The 13,672-nt window shown below is 43.5% G+C and overlaps 1 protein-coding gene across 4 annotated transcripts in view; it reads left to right on the top strand.

The window, feature by feature from the left end:
• The window catches only part of plxna2 (plexin A2), a 192,599-nt gene that overhangs the window by 37,721 nt on the left and 141,206 nt on the right, over window positions 1-13,672 (top strand). For 3 of the 4 annotated variants that reach the window (XM_046055976.1, XM_046055978.1, XM_046055977.1), the window contains 2 exons: window positions 392-1,725; window positions 6,132-6,314. In XM_046055976.1, coding sequence (XP_045911932.1) covers window positions 520-1,725; window positions 6,132-6,314 — 1,389 coding nt within the window. In that variant the 5' untranslated portion in view covers window positions 392-519. Of the gene's footprint in view, window positions 1-391; window positions 1,726-6,131; window positions 6,315-11,707; window positions 11,977-13,672 lie in introns of those variants that run through there. The other variant, XM_046055979.1, reaches the window with a different exon arrangement.

Genomic DNA, 13,672 nt, shown 5'->3' with positions numbered 1-13,672 from the left:
TGATGAGTCATTGCCAAGTCTTTATGTGAAATGTGAGTATGTGGGCAAAGCTGCTTTAGATGGTCTGTTCTTAGAAACCGTTTTGCTCAGCAGCAGTGGTAGTATGAGTCAGGTCAGGCTAATTTCCGTTGCTGTAACCTGCCTCTCTTTCCTGCGTTGTCCGACTGTGTCCAGCAACTCCCTTGGAATGTGCACCATAATGGCTTCCGCCCATTGTCTCTTTAAACCTCCACTCCTCTTTTCCACAGCTCATCGTCTTACTGAGGATGAACTTTGACTTTGACTGAAGCAATCTCTAATGAAGAACCTTTTCCATTTGGCGTTGTAGGATATATGAGTCATACTGTGACATCTAATATCTTTTCTCTTTCTTTCTTGTTTTCTTTTCCAGAAACATGTGAAGAACCTTGCGGAGATTTGACCTGCAAGTTAGCCTTCAACAACAAAAAGGCCAAGGTCTCCTCCCATCTTCCCTACACCCATTTTCTCTGCTCCCTCTGCAGTTTCGTTGCAGACCCAATGATCATGGAGGTCCAGCAGGCAACACGCAGGACTTTATCACCTGACCCTAAAGTAGGAGCTACAGCTACTCTGCTAGGCTTCTGGCTCTTAGCGATCCCTGCCTTGTGCAGTGGGCAAACATTTAATAGTTTCCACCCTGAACGTCGGGACTGGGTCTTTAACCACCTGACAGTTCACCAAACGACAGGAGCATTGTATATTGGAGCAGTCAACCGTGTGTACAAGCTCTCAGGCAACCTGACCCTCCTTGTTTCCCATGATACCGGCCCAGAGGATGACAACAAGGCCTGCTACCCCCCTCTGATTGTCCAGCCATGTTCGGAACCCCTTGTATCTACCAACAATGTCAATAAGCTTCTCCTCATTGATTATTCACAAAATCGGTTGCTGGCCTGTGGCAGCCTCTACCAGGGTGTCTGTAAACTCCTCAGATTGGATGACCTCTTTATCTTAGTAGAGCCCTCCCACAAGAAAGAGCACTACCTCTCCAGTGTCAACCAGACTGGGACCATGTATGGGGTCATTGTGCCCTCACAAGGCCAGGATGGAACCCTATTTATTGGCACAGCAGTAGATGGAAAACAGGACTACTTTCCTACCATCTCCAGTCGGAAGCTGCCCCGTGACCCAGAATCATCTGCTATGCTTGACTATGAATTGCACACTGACTTTGTGTCCTCCCTCATCAAGATACCATCAGACACGCTGGCACTGGTCTCCCACTTTGACATCTACTATGTTTACGGCTTTGCCAGTGGTAGCTTTGTTTACTTCCTGACTGTCCAGCCTGAGACACCAGAGAACAGTATGTCATCAAGCGGATCAACCAGTGACCTCTTCTACACTTCTCGCATTGTCCGCCTCTGCAAAGATGATCGCAAGTTTCACTCCTACGTCTCTCTCCCCATTGGCTGTGTGAAGAACGCCATTGAGTATCGGCTACTGCAGGCTGCCTACCTCGGCAAGCCAGGCCGCGTTCTCGCTGCCTCGCTCAACATCAGTGCCCAAGATGATGTGCTTTTCACCATCTTCTCCAAGGGCCAGAAGCAGTTCCATCGCCCTCCAGATGACTCAGCACTCTGCGTGTTCACCATCCGAGACATCAATGCACGAATTAAGGAGCGCCTGCAGTCCTGCTACCAGGGAGAAGGAAACCTGGAGCTCAACTGGCTGCTTGGGAAGGATGTGCAGTGCACCAAAGCAGTGAGTTACAGTGATAGACACTGATTAATAACATGTTTATACATGCACACATACACATATGTACTGTATAGACAGTATGCACACATTCAATTACTGTATGGAAATGATGACTGAAATATAAATTTTCCACATGGTGACAATCCGTTATCGTACACAGTGATCAATGGGCCAAAACTGCTCCTATTTGGAAATGTAAATTATTATATACACAGTTAATTCTTGTACAGCTATATATGCTTTCAGGTGAATCAGGATTTCACTGATATGGTGTAGGTCATTTGTATTATCTCTGAGTTATAATCAACCCTCAGCCAATGATCTGTTGTATATTTTAATGGTCAGAATTCAGACATTACATCTTGTTTCCTTAAAATAAGGCAGTAAGGCAATGACCAAAGCTTCTCAATGAGCCTAGAAACATTGTTCACAGTTTTGAGGGCGTAGGCTTAATGAAAATAAACACAGCAATCATCAGGAAATGCTTTTGACTGCCTTGTGTAGCATACTCTCTGTTATCAAATGACTCTCTCACTTCGTGCAATTACGTCTTGTTTTGCAGCTCTGATATCAGGCATCATCCACTTTCTAGTATATTTCATAAATTAGGGTTGATTTATTTTTCTTGGCAACCATCAAAGTGATAATATTCTCCTTGAGCACAATACAAATAAATAGACTCTCCCCTTCTAGAGCTGGAAAAAGTAGTCAGGGGGTGTCGCTCAAGTTACTCTGATGCTATCATAGATCACACAGCAGACTATTCCTTCTGAAATCCCCAATTATCCTATAACACAAGGCCGTGTATCTGCTACATGTTGTCAAGTCTTGATTTTCCCTCATTCCCAGGAGGCTACAGTCCTCTGTGCTTTCATTCTGGAATTGCTAATAGGAATTTAAGAATGTTAAGAATTTTAATGACTAGTCAGTTACATTGTGTGTTGTGTATGTGTGCTGAATGTCTGCATGTAGAGAAGGGTTCTCTCCTCCCTCCTTGACTTCACTTGATGTACGTAGGAAAGGCTTGTGAATGCAGCACATCGATACACTATGTGTGTGATGGAGCTGTGGTGTAGGTCTTAATTTATTTTTAGGATTTAATGATATCCCTACCCTCACAATGATGAGAGCCACTGATCAGCTTCCTTTGTTGCTAATCCCCCTAGGTCTCTCAATTGACCGCTCTTATTAAAATCAGTAAATTCCCCATTAGCACAGTGTCAGAGGTGATTGTCAGGAGGACAGAGACATTATCTTGAACTAGTGCTGCTGGGTTTTATTAGCTCCACTGAGTAGGCAGGAGAAGAGGTTGGAAGAAGGAGAGTAGGCGGAAGAAGGTGAAATGGTGGTATATATTGGTGAAAATTCTGAGGTTGGGAGGCTTTCTATCTGTGGGAGCTCAAATTAGAGCCTTCTTCCAGTTTCCTCAGAAGAATCCCCAATCATCTCAGTGTGTTCTGAAGGATGCCAACCGTTACCTGCAAAGCTACACCTCCCACTCTATTCTTTAGGCAATACCGTTCTGCTCTCCTTTCACATTACACACAAGGATACACAAGCTTTGTGTGGTGTAGCCACATAGATAAGAAGATGTAAAATACAGCCCTTAAGATCATGAGCTCATGCTCATTGAGCAGCCAATAAATCCATAGTATAATATGGATTATGCAGATAGATGTCAATGGATGGGGAAATCTTAAAGCCTATACAAATTACATTTAACAACCGGATATGTCAACCATGCTAACATTGTCTGCTTGCTGTTAAATCCCCAACTCAAGCAGTGTGGCTGCTTTAAAGTGCACATATGTTTCATATTATGTCTTTCTTAAATAAATATGTTCCAGAATCTCTGTGTGCGGTATTTTTAACGCGCCCATGTTTGAGATCAATCAAATTATAAGGTGAATCAAGGTTAGACTAAACCCTTTAGACTGTATTTTTGTTAACTGTTGACAGTACCTCGCTTGGTTTCTGAGTAAATTACACATGCAGTCGCAATGCCTTTCCTCTGGTCCACTGCTAACAGCAGGTAGCCAGTGAGCTCAAAGCAGAGAACCTTAATTATACCCCCAGCTCTCATTCCCTTCTTGTGGACATTTCACTGTGTGTACGCACGCTTACATGCAGGCGAAGCTGAGGCTGAGAATGGAACAGAGGCTGAGCCAGGGGATTCAGACACAGCAGCCAATCAAAGATTTATCACCCAGACGTCCAGCCTTCTGCCATCTGGAGATTCACACCATCTCTGTAGTCAGTCCCAAGCAGGAGAGCAATGATGGGATTCTTTCTGTATCTGGCTGTCTGTGTATGTCCTTCTCTGACTAACACTATCATCCTGTCTTACTTTTTGCTCATGCCCCATCGACTAATTAACAACTCATGAGAGCAAAGGGGAGCTCACATTGATAACACTGATATACCCTGGGAGGGAAACTCTGAATCTTGTCACATCTAATTCATCTTTCATTCAAATTCCAGACCAAATGGAACCATTTATGACATTGTTTAACAAGATTATGTAGTCTACTGTTGAAGCACAGAAGCAGACCAGGGTAACAACTGTTTTTCAGCATTGATTCAACACTATATTGTGAGTTATTCGATAAGGATTAATCACACAGGGTTAGAGTCTATTTTTGTCTCTCCACAGCTCTGCTAAAGATAACCAATGTAATCTGTATCACGTGTAAAAGACTGAGACATGGCAAATTACATTTCTTCACTACATGTGAGATTTGTGATTAGAAAACAAAAACCAATCTGCATCAAGGTGAACAAAAAAACTCCAACCAAACCAAATGGAGTCCAGTGGGATTTATGTTGGCTGCCAAGTCTGCTAAGCGTACATCATCTAAACAATCTTGATATAATCACAACCAAATGGTGTGGAGCCCAACAGACCATATGTGGAATAGCTGCATGTGTTTGAGGGAGTAGCTATTGATAAGCCAATGTCTGGATCTCACGGCTGTTCCTTAATAAAGCTGCTAGCTTTTCCATTTGATTTATTGTGTGTCCATGTCTAATCAGCTTATGATTAAAACAAGCATCACGCACATATATACAGTACATTTGATTTTTATAACCATAACAGAAAAGAATCATATAAGCTTACCTGTTTTTCCTTTAGTTTAAATACTGCAGTGGAGTACCCCATAGCACTCTGTGCTATTTTGGGCAAACGAAATAAAAGGAAATGCCATAAAGTGGGGGGCGTGACTATAAGAGATTATTCCTTGTCAGCATTATTGCTTTTGCTCTGCTCATGAAAATCTGCGTAGTACTGAAAGGTTTACAACCATGGTGTGTAGTAAGAGGCTGAGCTGCCTCCCAGAGTGGGAAATGTCACTCAGCATAGTCTGCTTATACCACTCTGACAGGGACGAAGACAGAGAGGAGACAGACGAGAGATAGATATAGTGACAGAGAGAGAATTATTGAGTTGGAGTTGGGTAGAGGGGATAAATATTCAGAGGCAGAATAAGATTGTGAGGTTGACACTATTGGATATATACATGTGAATGCCTGTCTGGCCATCTGACTTACTCCACGTGGCACTTAGAGGCCACTGCCAATCAGACTGTCTCAGCTGACCCTATACAACACCAGAAAGACCACTATCTTGCTCTTCATCCATCACCTCCTATTTTATTTGAGATAGACTACAGGATGGAGTTAGGTCCCCACTCTTCTTGTAAGATGTGTGCTATAATCTTCCCCAAATTTTCCTAAAAACTGAAGTCAAACCTAACGAGACTTTATGGTAGTGATTATTTTCTAATGAATGGGTAAATACAGTTCATTGAAGCCTCTTCACTTACAGGCCTATTTCAGGGTTTCATGGTTATCATGCAGTGTGTTTGCCGGTGCACATAGTTATCATGCAGTATGTGTCTTCCTGCAGAGGCGTGATGATAGGCCCGGGTAATGAGCCACAGTGAGAGCAAGGTGGAGCTCAGTCAGGCGGAGCTGAAACATGTCTGCCAAGTGGAAAGGCAAACGTTTGTCTGGCTGGGAGAATCGCCCGCGCACCTCCACCTTGCTCTGACCTCCCTCTCTCTCTCAGACTCACTTCTCTCAACCCCTCATTCCCGTCTCAGTCACTCTCTGACACTGCCACTATTTCCACAACTTTGACCATCACCCTCTCCTTCTGTCTCACTCTTTCACCTTCATCTTTCCTCCTTACTGAGCTGTCTTCTTGTATAATGCTCTGTGTCTCAGCCTCACCACTCTCCTAATGTCTTATTCTCTATGTCTGACGTATTTTTGTCACTCCCCCTCACATTGGATTACAGTTGTTTGTCTCACAGTCATGATCACCTTTTTTTCTTTTAATGCCTTTCTGTTTTCTCTCATTCATTCATACTTCATCCTATAACATTTGTTTTCCTTTCTGTCTATAGCCGGTGCCCATTGATGACTCTTTCTGTGGTCTGGACATCAACCAGCCACTTGGTGGATCTCAGCTGGTGACCGGTCACACTCTCTACACCGAGACTCGGGACCGCATGACTTCTGTCACCTCCTATGTCTACAATGGCTACTGTGTAGCCTTTGTGGGCACCAAGAGTGGACGTCTAAAGAAGGTGAGTACCAGCTGCTTTTCTCTTTCCACCCAGCAGTTACAGGCCTGTTGTTGGAGATTTGTGCTCACTTCATCATTGTGATACATAAGGACTCAGGCTGTCCAGTGGTCCATGGGGTACAGACACTGTGAAGTGGTCCTATTTCCGTGCAGATGGATCATGGTCACTGGGAAACGTATCTCCTTAATATTTAATGCCTGCTGCCAAAGCGTCGGAGAGGGGTAATGGCGATGGCTAGCTCACTGTAGTGGTCATTACCAGTTCTTTGTTAAGTGAGATCCAGTGTCGCAGTGTCGCAGTGTTGAATAACCTGCACTGGCCCATTAATTTTAATAGGCACCTTTCTGCCTATGGCCCACTGAGAGGCAAAAAGGAGAGCAGGTCCATGCACTAAACCTCGTCATTGCCTAGTCTTGGAGTTAGAGAACAGAGACGCCACAGAGGGTTAAGGGCTGCTGGCCACTTAATAATGATAGATTTCACACCCCAGCCACAGGAAACAAAGTATTAGATGTATTTCTCAAGAAGAAGATAAGATTGAACAGTGAGGAAAGTGTGCTGTGCTCTCGGTTTGTATGATATGAGGAGTGAGACTGTCATTCAGTGTCTTTGCACTGTTTTGCCTCTGACATCACCCCAGTATGCTGATGCTTAGACTATGGTCCCATACACACTACTGCGTTTTTTTCCAATTAAAACACAGACCTTTTGCTACGTTTGTACCTCCCGTCCAGACTACAACGGCGAAAACGAAGACCTAAAACAGAGAAGTTTGGAAACGCTGCCGACCCCGTTTTGCGTTTCAAAACTCCGGAGGGCGTTTTAGTGAAGACGGGCAAAAACGGAGGACTTCAGAAACGATGACGCAGCCGCTCACACTCGGCTCTCTGATTGGGTCAGAAACACGATGCTACTGACCGGGTTTTTGACATGGTATTTTTATTAAAATATTATGTACTGTGCAAATAACACTTCTGCCTACACTTGTACTGTTCATGTCACTGTATTTACTTTGCAACGACTCCCAGTCTGTTTTCCACCGCCACACTCCTGTGTTACATTCAGTAACAGTCCCAGCTCCTGGTGCATGCAAAAAAAACACCTTCTTCGTCTGTATTTATTTTTTCTTTCGCCAAATCTTCTGTAACCAGGAAGAGACCATCTGCTTCATGTTTACACTGGCAGGCGCATGCCCAGTGTACCTGACCGGCCAATAGATGTGCGTTTTCAGTCGTTATAATGTAGACAGAGATCAACTCCAAAACTCTAAAACGCTGGTGTGGACGGGGATCATATTTGTTTTTATTCTCCATTTGTAAACTAAAACGGAGTAATGTGGATGGGGCCTATGTTGAATGTTAAAATAGTAATGACGTGTTTGAACGGAGATAATGTGTCCATGTGCTTTGAGGCACAATAGTTGTTTCTCTTGCATACTGATGGTGCTTTCTAGACTAGATTTAGTTGGATGAAGGATTTGTCAGTAATCACTTGGCTCCTTCTTTCATGGGGGTGCTTGTTTGAGTGACAGCAAGAATGTGTCACAGGGCCATAACTGGTTTATATAGTCGTTCCTCCCCCTACTAACAACAGCTGCATGAAACTCAGTGGAAGATACTGAAAAGGAAAAAGAGTTCCTAAAACCAATTTGATACCTCTTTTGGCAAGTTCTTTGTTATTCCAAGTCTGGCAATACAACACAAATGGTGTTGGCCTGGGTTATTTTGGTCTCCATCTATTCATAATTAAATCAATACCAATCAGGCTGTGGTGGAGAGAATATTCATTCGATGTAATCCCCTGTTTGAGCTGTTTAATAATTTAGCATCTTTTTCTACTCGGTTAAATTAGATGAGACAGAAAGAGTGTTTTCCCCACTGCATTGCTGTTGCTTGCATATAGTTTTTATCTCCCTGTTTCCTTCCACAATCTTGTCTTTAGCTGACGCCTCTGCCTTCAGTCCATGCAAAATAGCCTTGCGTGCTGCTGTGTACTTAGGCTTGCTCCTCAGAGGGGCATGACTGTAACCACAGTAACGCTAACATTGGGGAGGAATTAACCAGGATATGAGAGGAGCACCTAGAGAATAGGTACCGCGTTCCAGTGGCCAGAGCACCAAATTCTTGTAGAGCACTCAGCCTCAAAGGCTCATTCACATGACAACAGAATAAGGTAGTAATAGCACATAGCTAACTTCCCAGTGATGAGTATCATCTGATTTATTGTCATCCTAATTAGTTATCCCCTCTCAGTATGGCGTAGCTGAGATGAGAAAATGCAGGAAGTTTACTTTCTTGTAGAAATACTCTGAATGCCTTCATAATAGCCAGTAACAGTGCTGTTGAAGGAAGAGTTGTTGGACTTTATTTGAACCTGATTAGACACCACTGTGCAGACATTTGCATGCAGGTATGTTATTGGACAAGGGCCAGTCATGATTTGCATGCAAGCACATGACTCAACAAGAACTGACTGTCCACCTAATGTGCATGAAAGAGAGAATGACCACAATTAGCCTACCTACCGTGGCTGTCTGCACCAGTGTGGGGAAAATGTTTACTTCTTTAATAGGTAATGAATAATCAACAACCCTGCATGACAGTGGTTGCAAGAAGACTGGTTTGCTCACTGTCATTGTTAAGGTGTGTGTGTTTCAGTGTATTTGAAATATACATGTGTTTACATTAAGAGTGTTATCCATTCACTCCCTCAGGTGTCACAGGGAGGGCAGAAGGATAGTGTGACCATGAGCCCAGGCTGCAGCTCCTCTGCAAAAGGCTGATAAGCTCTTACAGAGTTGTGTGTGGCTTGTAGGCGGGGTAGGATGCTGCAGGCGTCCTTCAGATCTAAGCATGACACAGCTATAGGGTGACATGTTTTCATACTTTGCTGGTGATACAGTTCTATAGCTTTACCTTTTTCATGCAACCAAGAGAGACAGGCAGGTGGGGAAAGGGCGGGGTGTGGTGTGTGGGGATGCACTGTTAGGTGGTGTAAGCCATGATGATGAGAAAACATAAGAAAAAGAGTAGCAGGAAGAGGCAGAGATAGAAGCAGAAGGAGCAAGGTACTGGGGGATGGAGGAAGAGACCGTTGAAATGTGAATTTAGTGCCGCCAAAGAAACCAGGGCTGCACCGCTGCCTGTAATTGGATTGGCTCCCTTCCCAAAGAATCCCCCCTCCCCTGCCCTCCATCTCCCGCTTCCCCATTGAATCCCGCTCCTCCTTCCCTACCCACCCCCCTCCTTCCACCTCTCGCTCTCCCTGCAGACCGGCTCCTGTATATGCTGTTGTTTCCTGGGCTTTGCTGGAGCATGGCAAAGCAGGAGGGGATAGTGTTGGCGGATACTGCTGCCTGTAGCCAGCTTTTGCAGGGGATTGATTGAGGAAGAGGGGTTAAGAGACTGGGGGAGTAAGCAGACACAAAGGTGAGGATATTGCGTATATAGTGGGAACAATACCACTACAGTTGTGAGCCTCATACAAAATATTAGCACTCATATGCTGTGTGTACAGGGTGTGAAGTGCTTACATTTTACCATTCGATGTAGCATCATATAAACAGATCTATATTTTATGAAGGTGGTGAATTCTCATTCCCATCCTGGAGTGAAACCTAGTACTATTATACAAATGTTATGTGATAAATGTGTAGTCTAGTGTCATGAGGCTTTCAGAAACCGGTTGTGGACTTCTGGGTGGCACCCCTGGAGGCAGTGATTGATTGTGGAGGGCAGCAGATGTTCACCTCAGCAGGAAGCTGCTAGGGGGCAATCAATATTCTAGTTTATTTCTAGGTACAGTGAAATCAGTTTCTAATCAGGTCCAAACAGGACCAAATATAGACCTTCAGTCCACTCTACGCTAACATCAGAAGATGTTTTGGTTAACTTGTAGTCCTGCCCATGAGGTAACATCAAATTTAAATTCTAGACCTAGATTTACATTGATACTCACCAGGCTGTATATTATACTGACCAGACTCCATCATCTACGTTATCACTTTTATATATCCAGAGACCAAAAGACTGCTTAAGGGCTCTGCAGGTAAAATTATAGCAATAGGCGATCTGTTCTGCAGTTTATTTTGGATACATATTACCAAATAATTGCATCATCTAAATTGAAATTTGCTGTGTGTGGTTCACTTTGTGCTTAAGCACACACATATCCCACACGGGCACTGGGATTGGTGGGAAACAACAATGGCATTAAGGAGAGGAGCCGCAGGGAGCACTGCTGGAGATGGAGGGCATGCATGCATGCATGTTGAAAGACATCCCAGCAATGGATGAATGGGGAGGTTAAAGCAAGCTCAGCAGAGGCACTTTCAAGATTCTCCTGTTAATCAGAGGCAATTCGCAGTGAGAATGAACATCCTCCATCCCCGTTCTCTCATACAGAGCAGTGGGGGTTAAGAGCTGTTGAACCTGAGACCAAAAGGAACCATTCACAGATGGCATCCTCCCCTACGTTCTACATTCAGTAGAGTTACTCGGGTCTATGTAGGTTTATTTATTAAATTATGTAATATGTAAATGATTCATGAACTCAAAATATAGATAAAATATATCTGTTTTATAAAAATCGTCATTCTTTCAGTCGTTTTAGGCTAATATTTCCTCAGTATTTGCAGTTGCACTGCATGCTTTGTTTTCTTTTTTGAAACACCACACATTATGGTGGTGGATGTGAGTGTTGAATGGAAGTCGGGGTAATTAGAGTTGGGTTGTATCAGCAGTAAACTATGGATGAAAAAAATGTCTTCTGGCTCTTTATCCTTCAAGCCCTCAACCATGATGTGCTGCTTTCGGCCTAATTAATTTTTCTCATCATGCCCTGATGAATTATCAGGAATTGGTTTGGATGATGCCCCTGGCAGCTAAAGGGGACAACTTGAAAGAGTGGTTCAGGTGTTTAACTGGACCAGTCTTGTTGAACTGGTTAATGTAGCAGAGGGTACATGGCTGACTCATCTGGTTCTCACACTGGCCTGAATAGCAGCAAGGATGTGTGTGTTGTGTAGACAGTATTGGAGTGTCGTTGAGAGTAGCAGCTGATAATATTGCATAAAGTGTTTAGGACTTGAAAGGCTTGTAAATGCAGGCAGCTGCTCCTACAGCGCCCTGCTGAACAAGTGGTCAACCACCCCTCCAATCCCTCCCCCAATGAGCCTCGGAGTTAGTCCTTGGATTTGTCGCTCTCATGTGATCCGAGAGCCTTGCCAGTCTGTTGCCTGTCAACCCAGAGGCTGCTGACCTGCTTGGCTTGTTCAGGCCCTGCTTTGGTGTGGCCTGGCTTAGCCTGGTCTGGATTTGTATGTGGAAGCGAGAGATCACCTGGGCAGATTGTTGTCACTCTGTTGTATATACCCTTGGGCTTATTTTTTTTAGTTTGTTGTAGGCCACCTGGATTGTCACCCTGGTAACCTGGATGAAGAGGAAGAGAGAGGAGGACAGATGTGAAAGGACAGCGATGGAGAGTCAAAATATTCAACAAATGGATAGACAGACAACCAGAGAGAAAGAAGGAGAGACGCTCTTACTAGCATTGGGAAGATGTACCTAGCATAATGGAAGCCCATCCTATTTCCCAAGGGGTACAAATTACTCAGAGAACAGCACTGAGGGGTCCTGTCACCTGCATCCCCTAAACTACACACACAGAAATACACATTTACTGACTATTGAGATATATGAAGTTTGATATGAACATGAACTCTGTTCACTTGACTTAACTTTTAGTTGTTGTTTCCAGTTGGTCATTAATGCATCCTCATGGGATTGCAAATAAACAACCTAAACACACAAAGACTTAATCATTTTAATGGCTTTATTAAACATCTCCATTGTCACTGTATGACTTGCATTAACCTTGAGCTGACATGAAAAGAAATACAATTACAAGTGAAAAGCATTGTCACAATTACCACCAGGTAGAATTTCTTTTCAATCATCATATTCACAAATTGTTATTTCTCACTGAATGCCTTCTATAATAACCATTGCATCACTTTGTTTCAGATTGAATGGTGTGGTCCAATTAATCCCACACAGAACAAATAATTGCATAATTCTTTTGTTAAATGACTGTCTTTGTTTTGTAAAATTAAATGAAAACTACCCTACTCAGTACACCTGTTTATGAAGCAGGCAACTGACATTTCAAACAAAGCAAAACAACAAATTGACAGGTGGCATGGATACATAAGTAGCATTTTAGCTGAAATGACAGCTGCCAAAATTGATCTATTACACCCATTTATTTTCAGGGCTGCTAAATTGCATGCAATCTTTTTAATCATGTTAAACTAAACAATACAGCCTCCGTTTGCCCACTGGCAACAGCCAGGAGCCAACTTAGCCTACAGAAAGTACTTTTGCCCGTAAAAGAACATTTTCCTTCCTAACACAACCTGCAGCACTTTCTCAAATAGGCTGAATGAATGTCCTACAGTAAAATTAGCCCTATTTGGAGAAGTGCAAATATAGTTAAATTGTACTTTATAAAGGCCTTCTTTCTGCTTTATGGGGAATACCTCGAAACTCCACAAAGAGCCACAATAGAACATCAAGCTTTAAGTTGTCCGCCTTATCTGTAGAAACAATTTTTATAGTAAAAGTTATGATTTCTTTTTTATTGTGCTTTATGTATATATATGGAAATGGGCTGTGGGTGTTTGTGTGTGGAGGTGGTTGCCATAGGTGTTTAATTACCATAACCATCTCCAGCTAATGACTAGCTTGTTCAGTGAGTTGTGGACTGGTAGGATGTCTGTGTAACCTTTCAGAACCTGGCCTCCACTTGACCCCCCTACTGCTTAGTTCTTAACCCTGAGACAGATAAAGGGGCGGCCAGCGGCTGCCCCAGGCTTCAGCAGCAGGCTTTGTCTTTCATGGCTGTCTTTAGAGGACAAGCCTTTCTACTGTATCTGCCAGACCTGGTCCAGGCTTCTCTAAACACTTGACTGTTAAAAGGCCAGAGGAATACTGAGAGCCCCTGCCGTTCTATTCATCCAGGCCTTATATCTGCTTTTTTCTTCTTAGTCTCTCTGATTAACTCTCTCCCTCTCTGTCTCAGTGTCTCATTCCCTCTTTCTTTTCATAGCAGTGAGTTAAATGTAGCCTGGTCAGTCAACTGGCTGTCCCCTCTCATTTTCTTTCTCTTTTCTCCTTCCCCCATTCCTTTCCTGTCCCTTTCTCAGTCTCAGTCTCTCACTCTTACTCCCAATGTTCTTCTCCTTCTCTTGCCTGCTCAGACTATTACAATGACACCGCCTACCCTGCAGTGATCTCATTAATCACATTCAAACAGCTCTCTGTTGCTTTCTCTCCTTCTATCTGCCTCCCTCTCCGTTC

This window comes from Micropterus dolomieu, linkage group LG08, assembly GCF_021292245.1.
Source record: "Micropterus dolomieu isolate WLL.071019.BEF.003 ecotype Adirondacks linkage group LG08, ASM2129224v1, whole genome shotgun sequence".
NCBI lineage: Eukaryota > Metazoa > Chordata > Actinopteri > Centrarchiformes > Centrarchidae > Micropterus > Micropterus dolomieu.
Note: the sequence above shows the minus strand (reverse complement) of the source record. Positions and strands in the feature narration are given on the sequence as shown.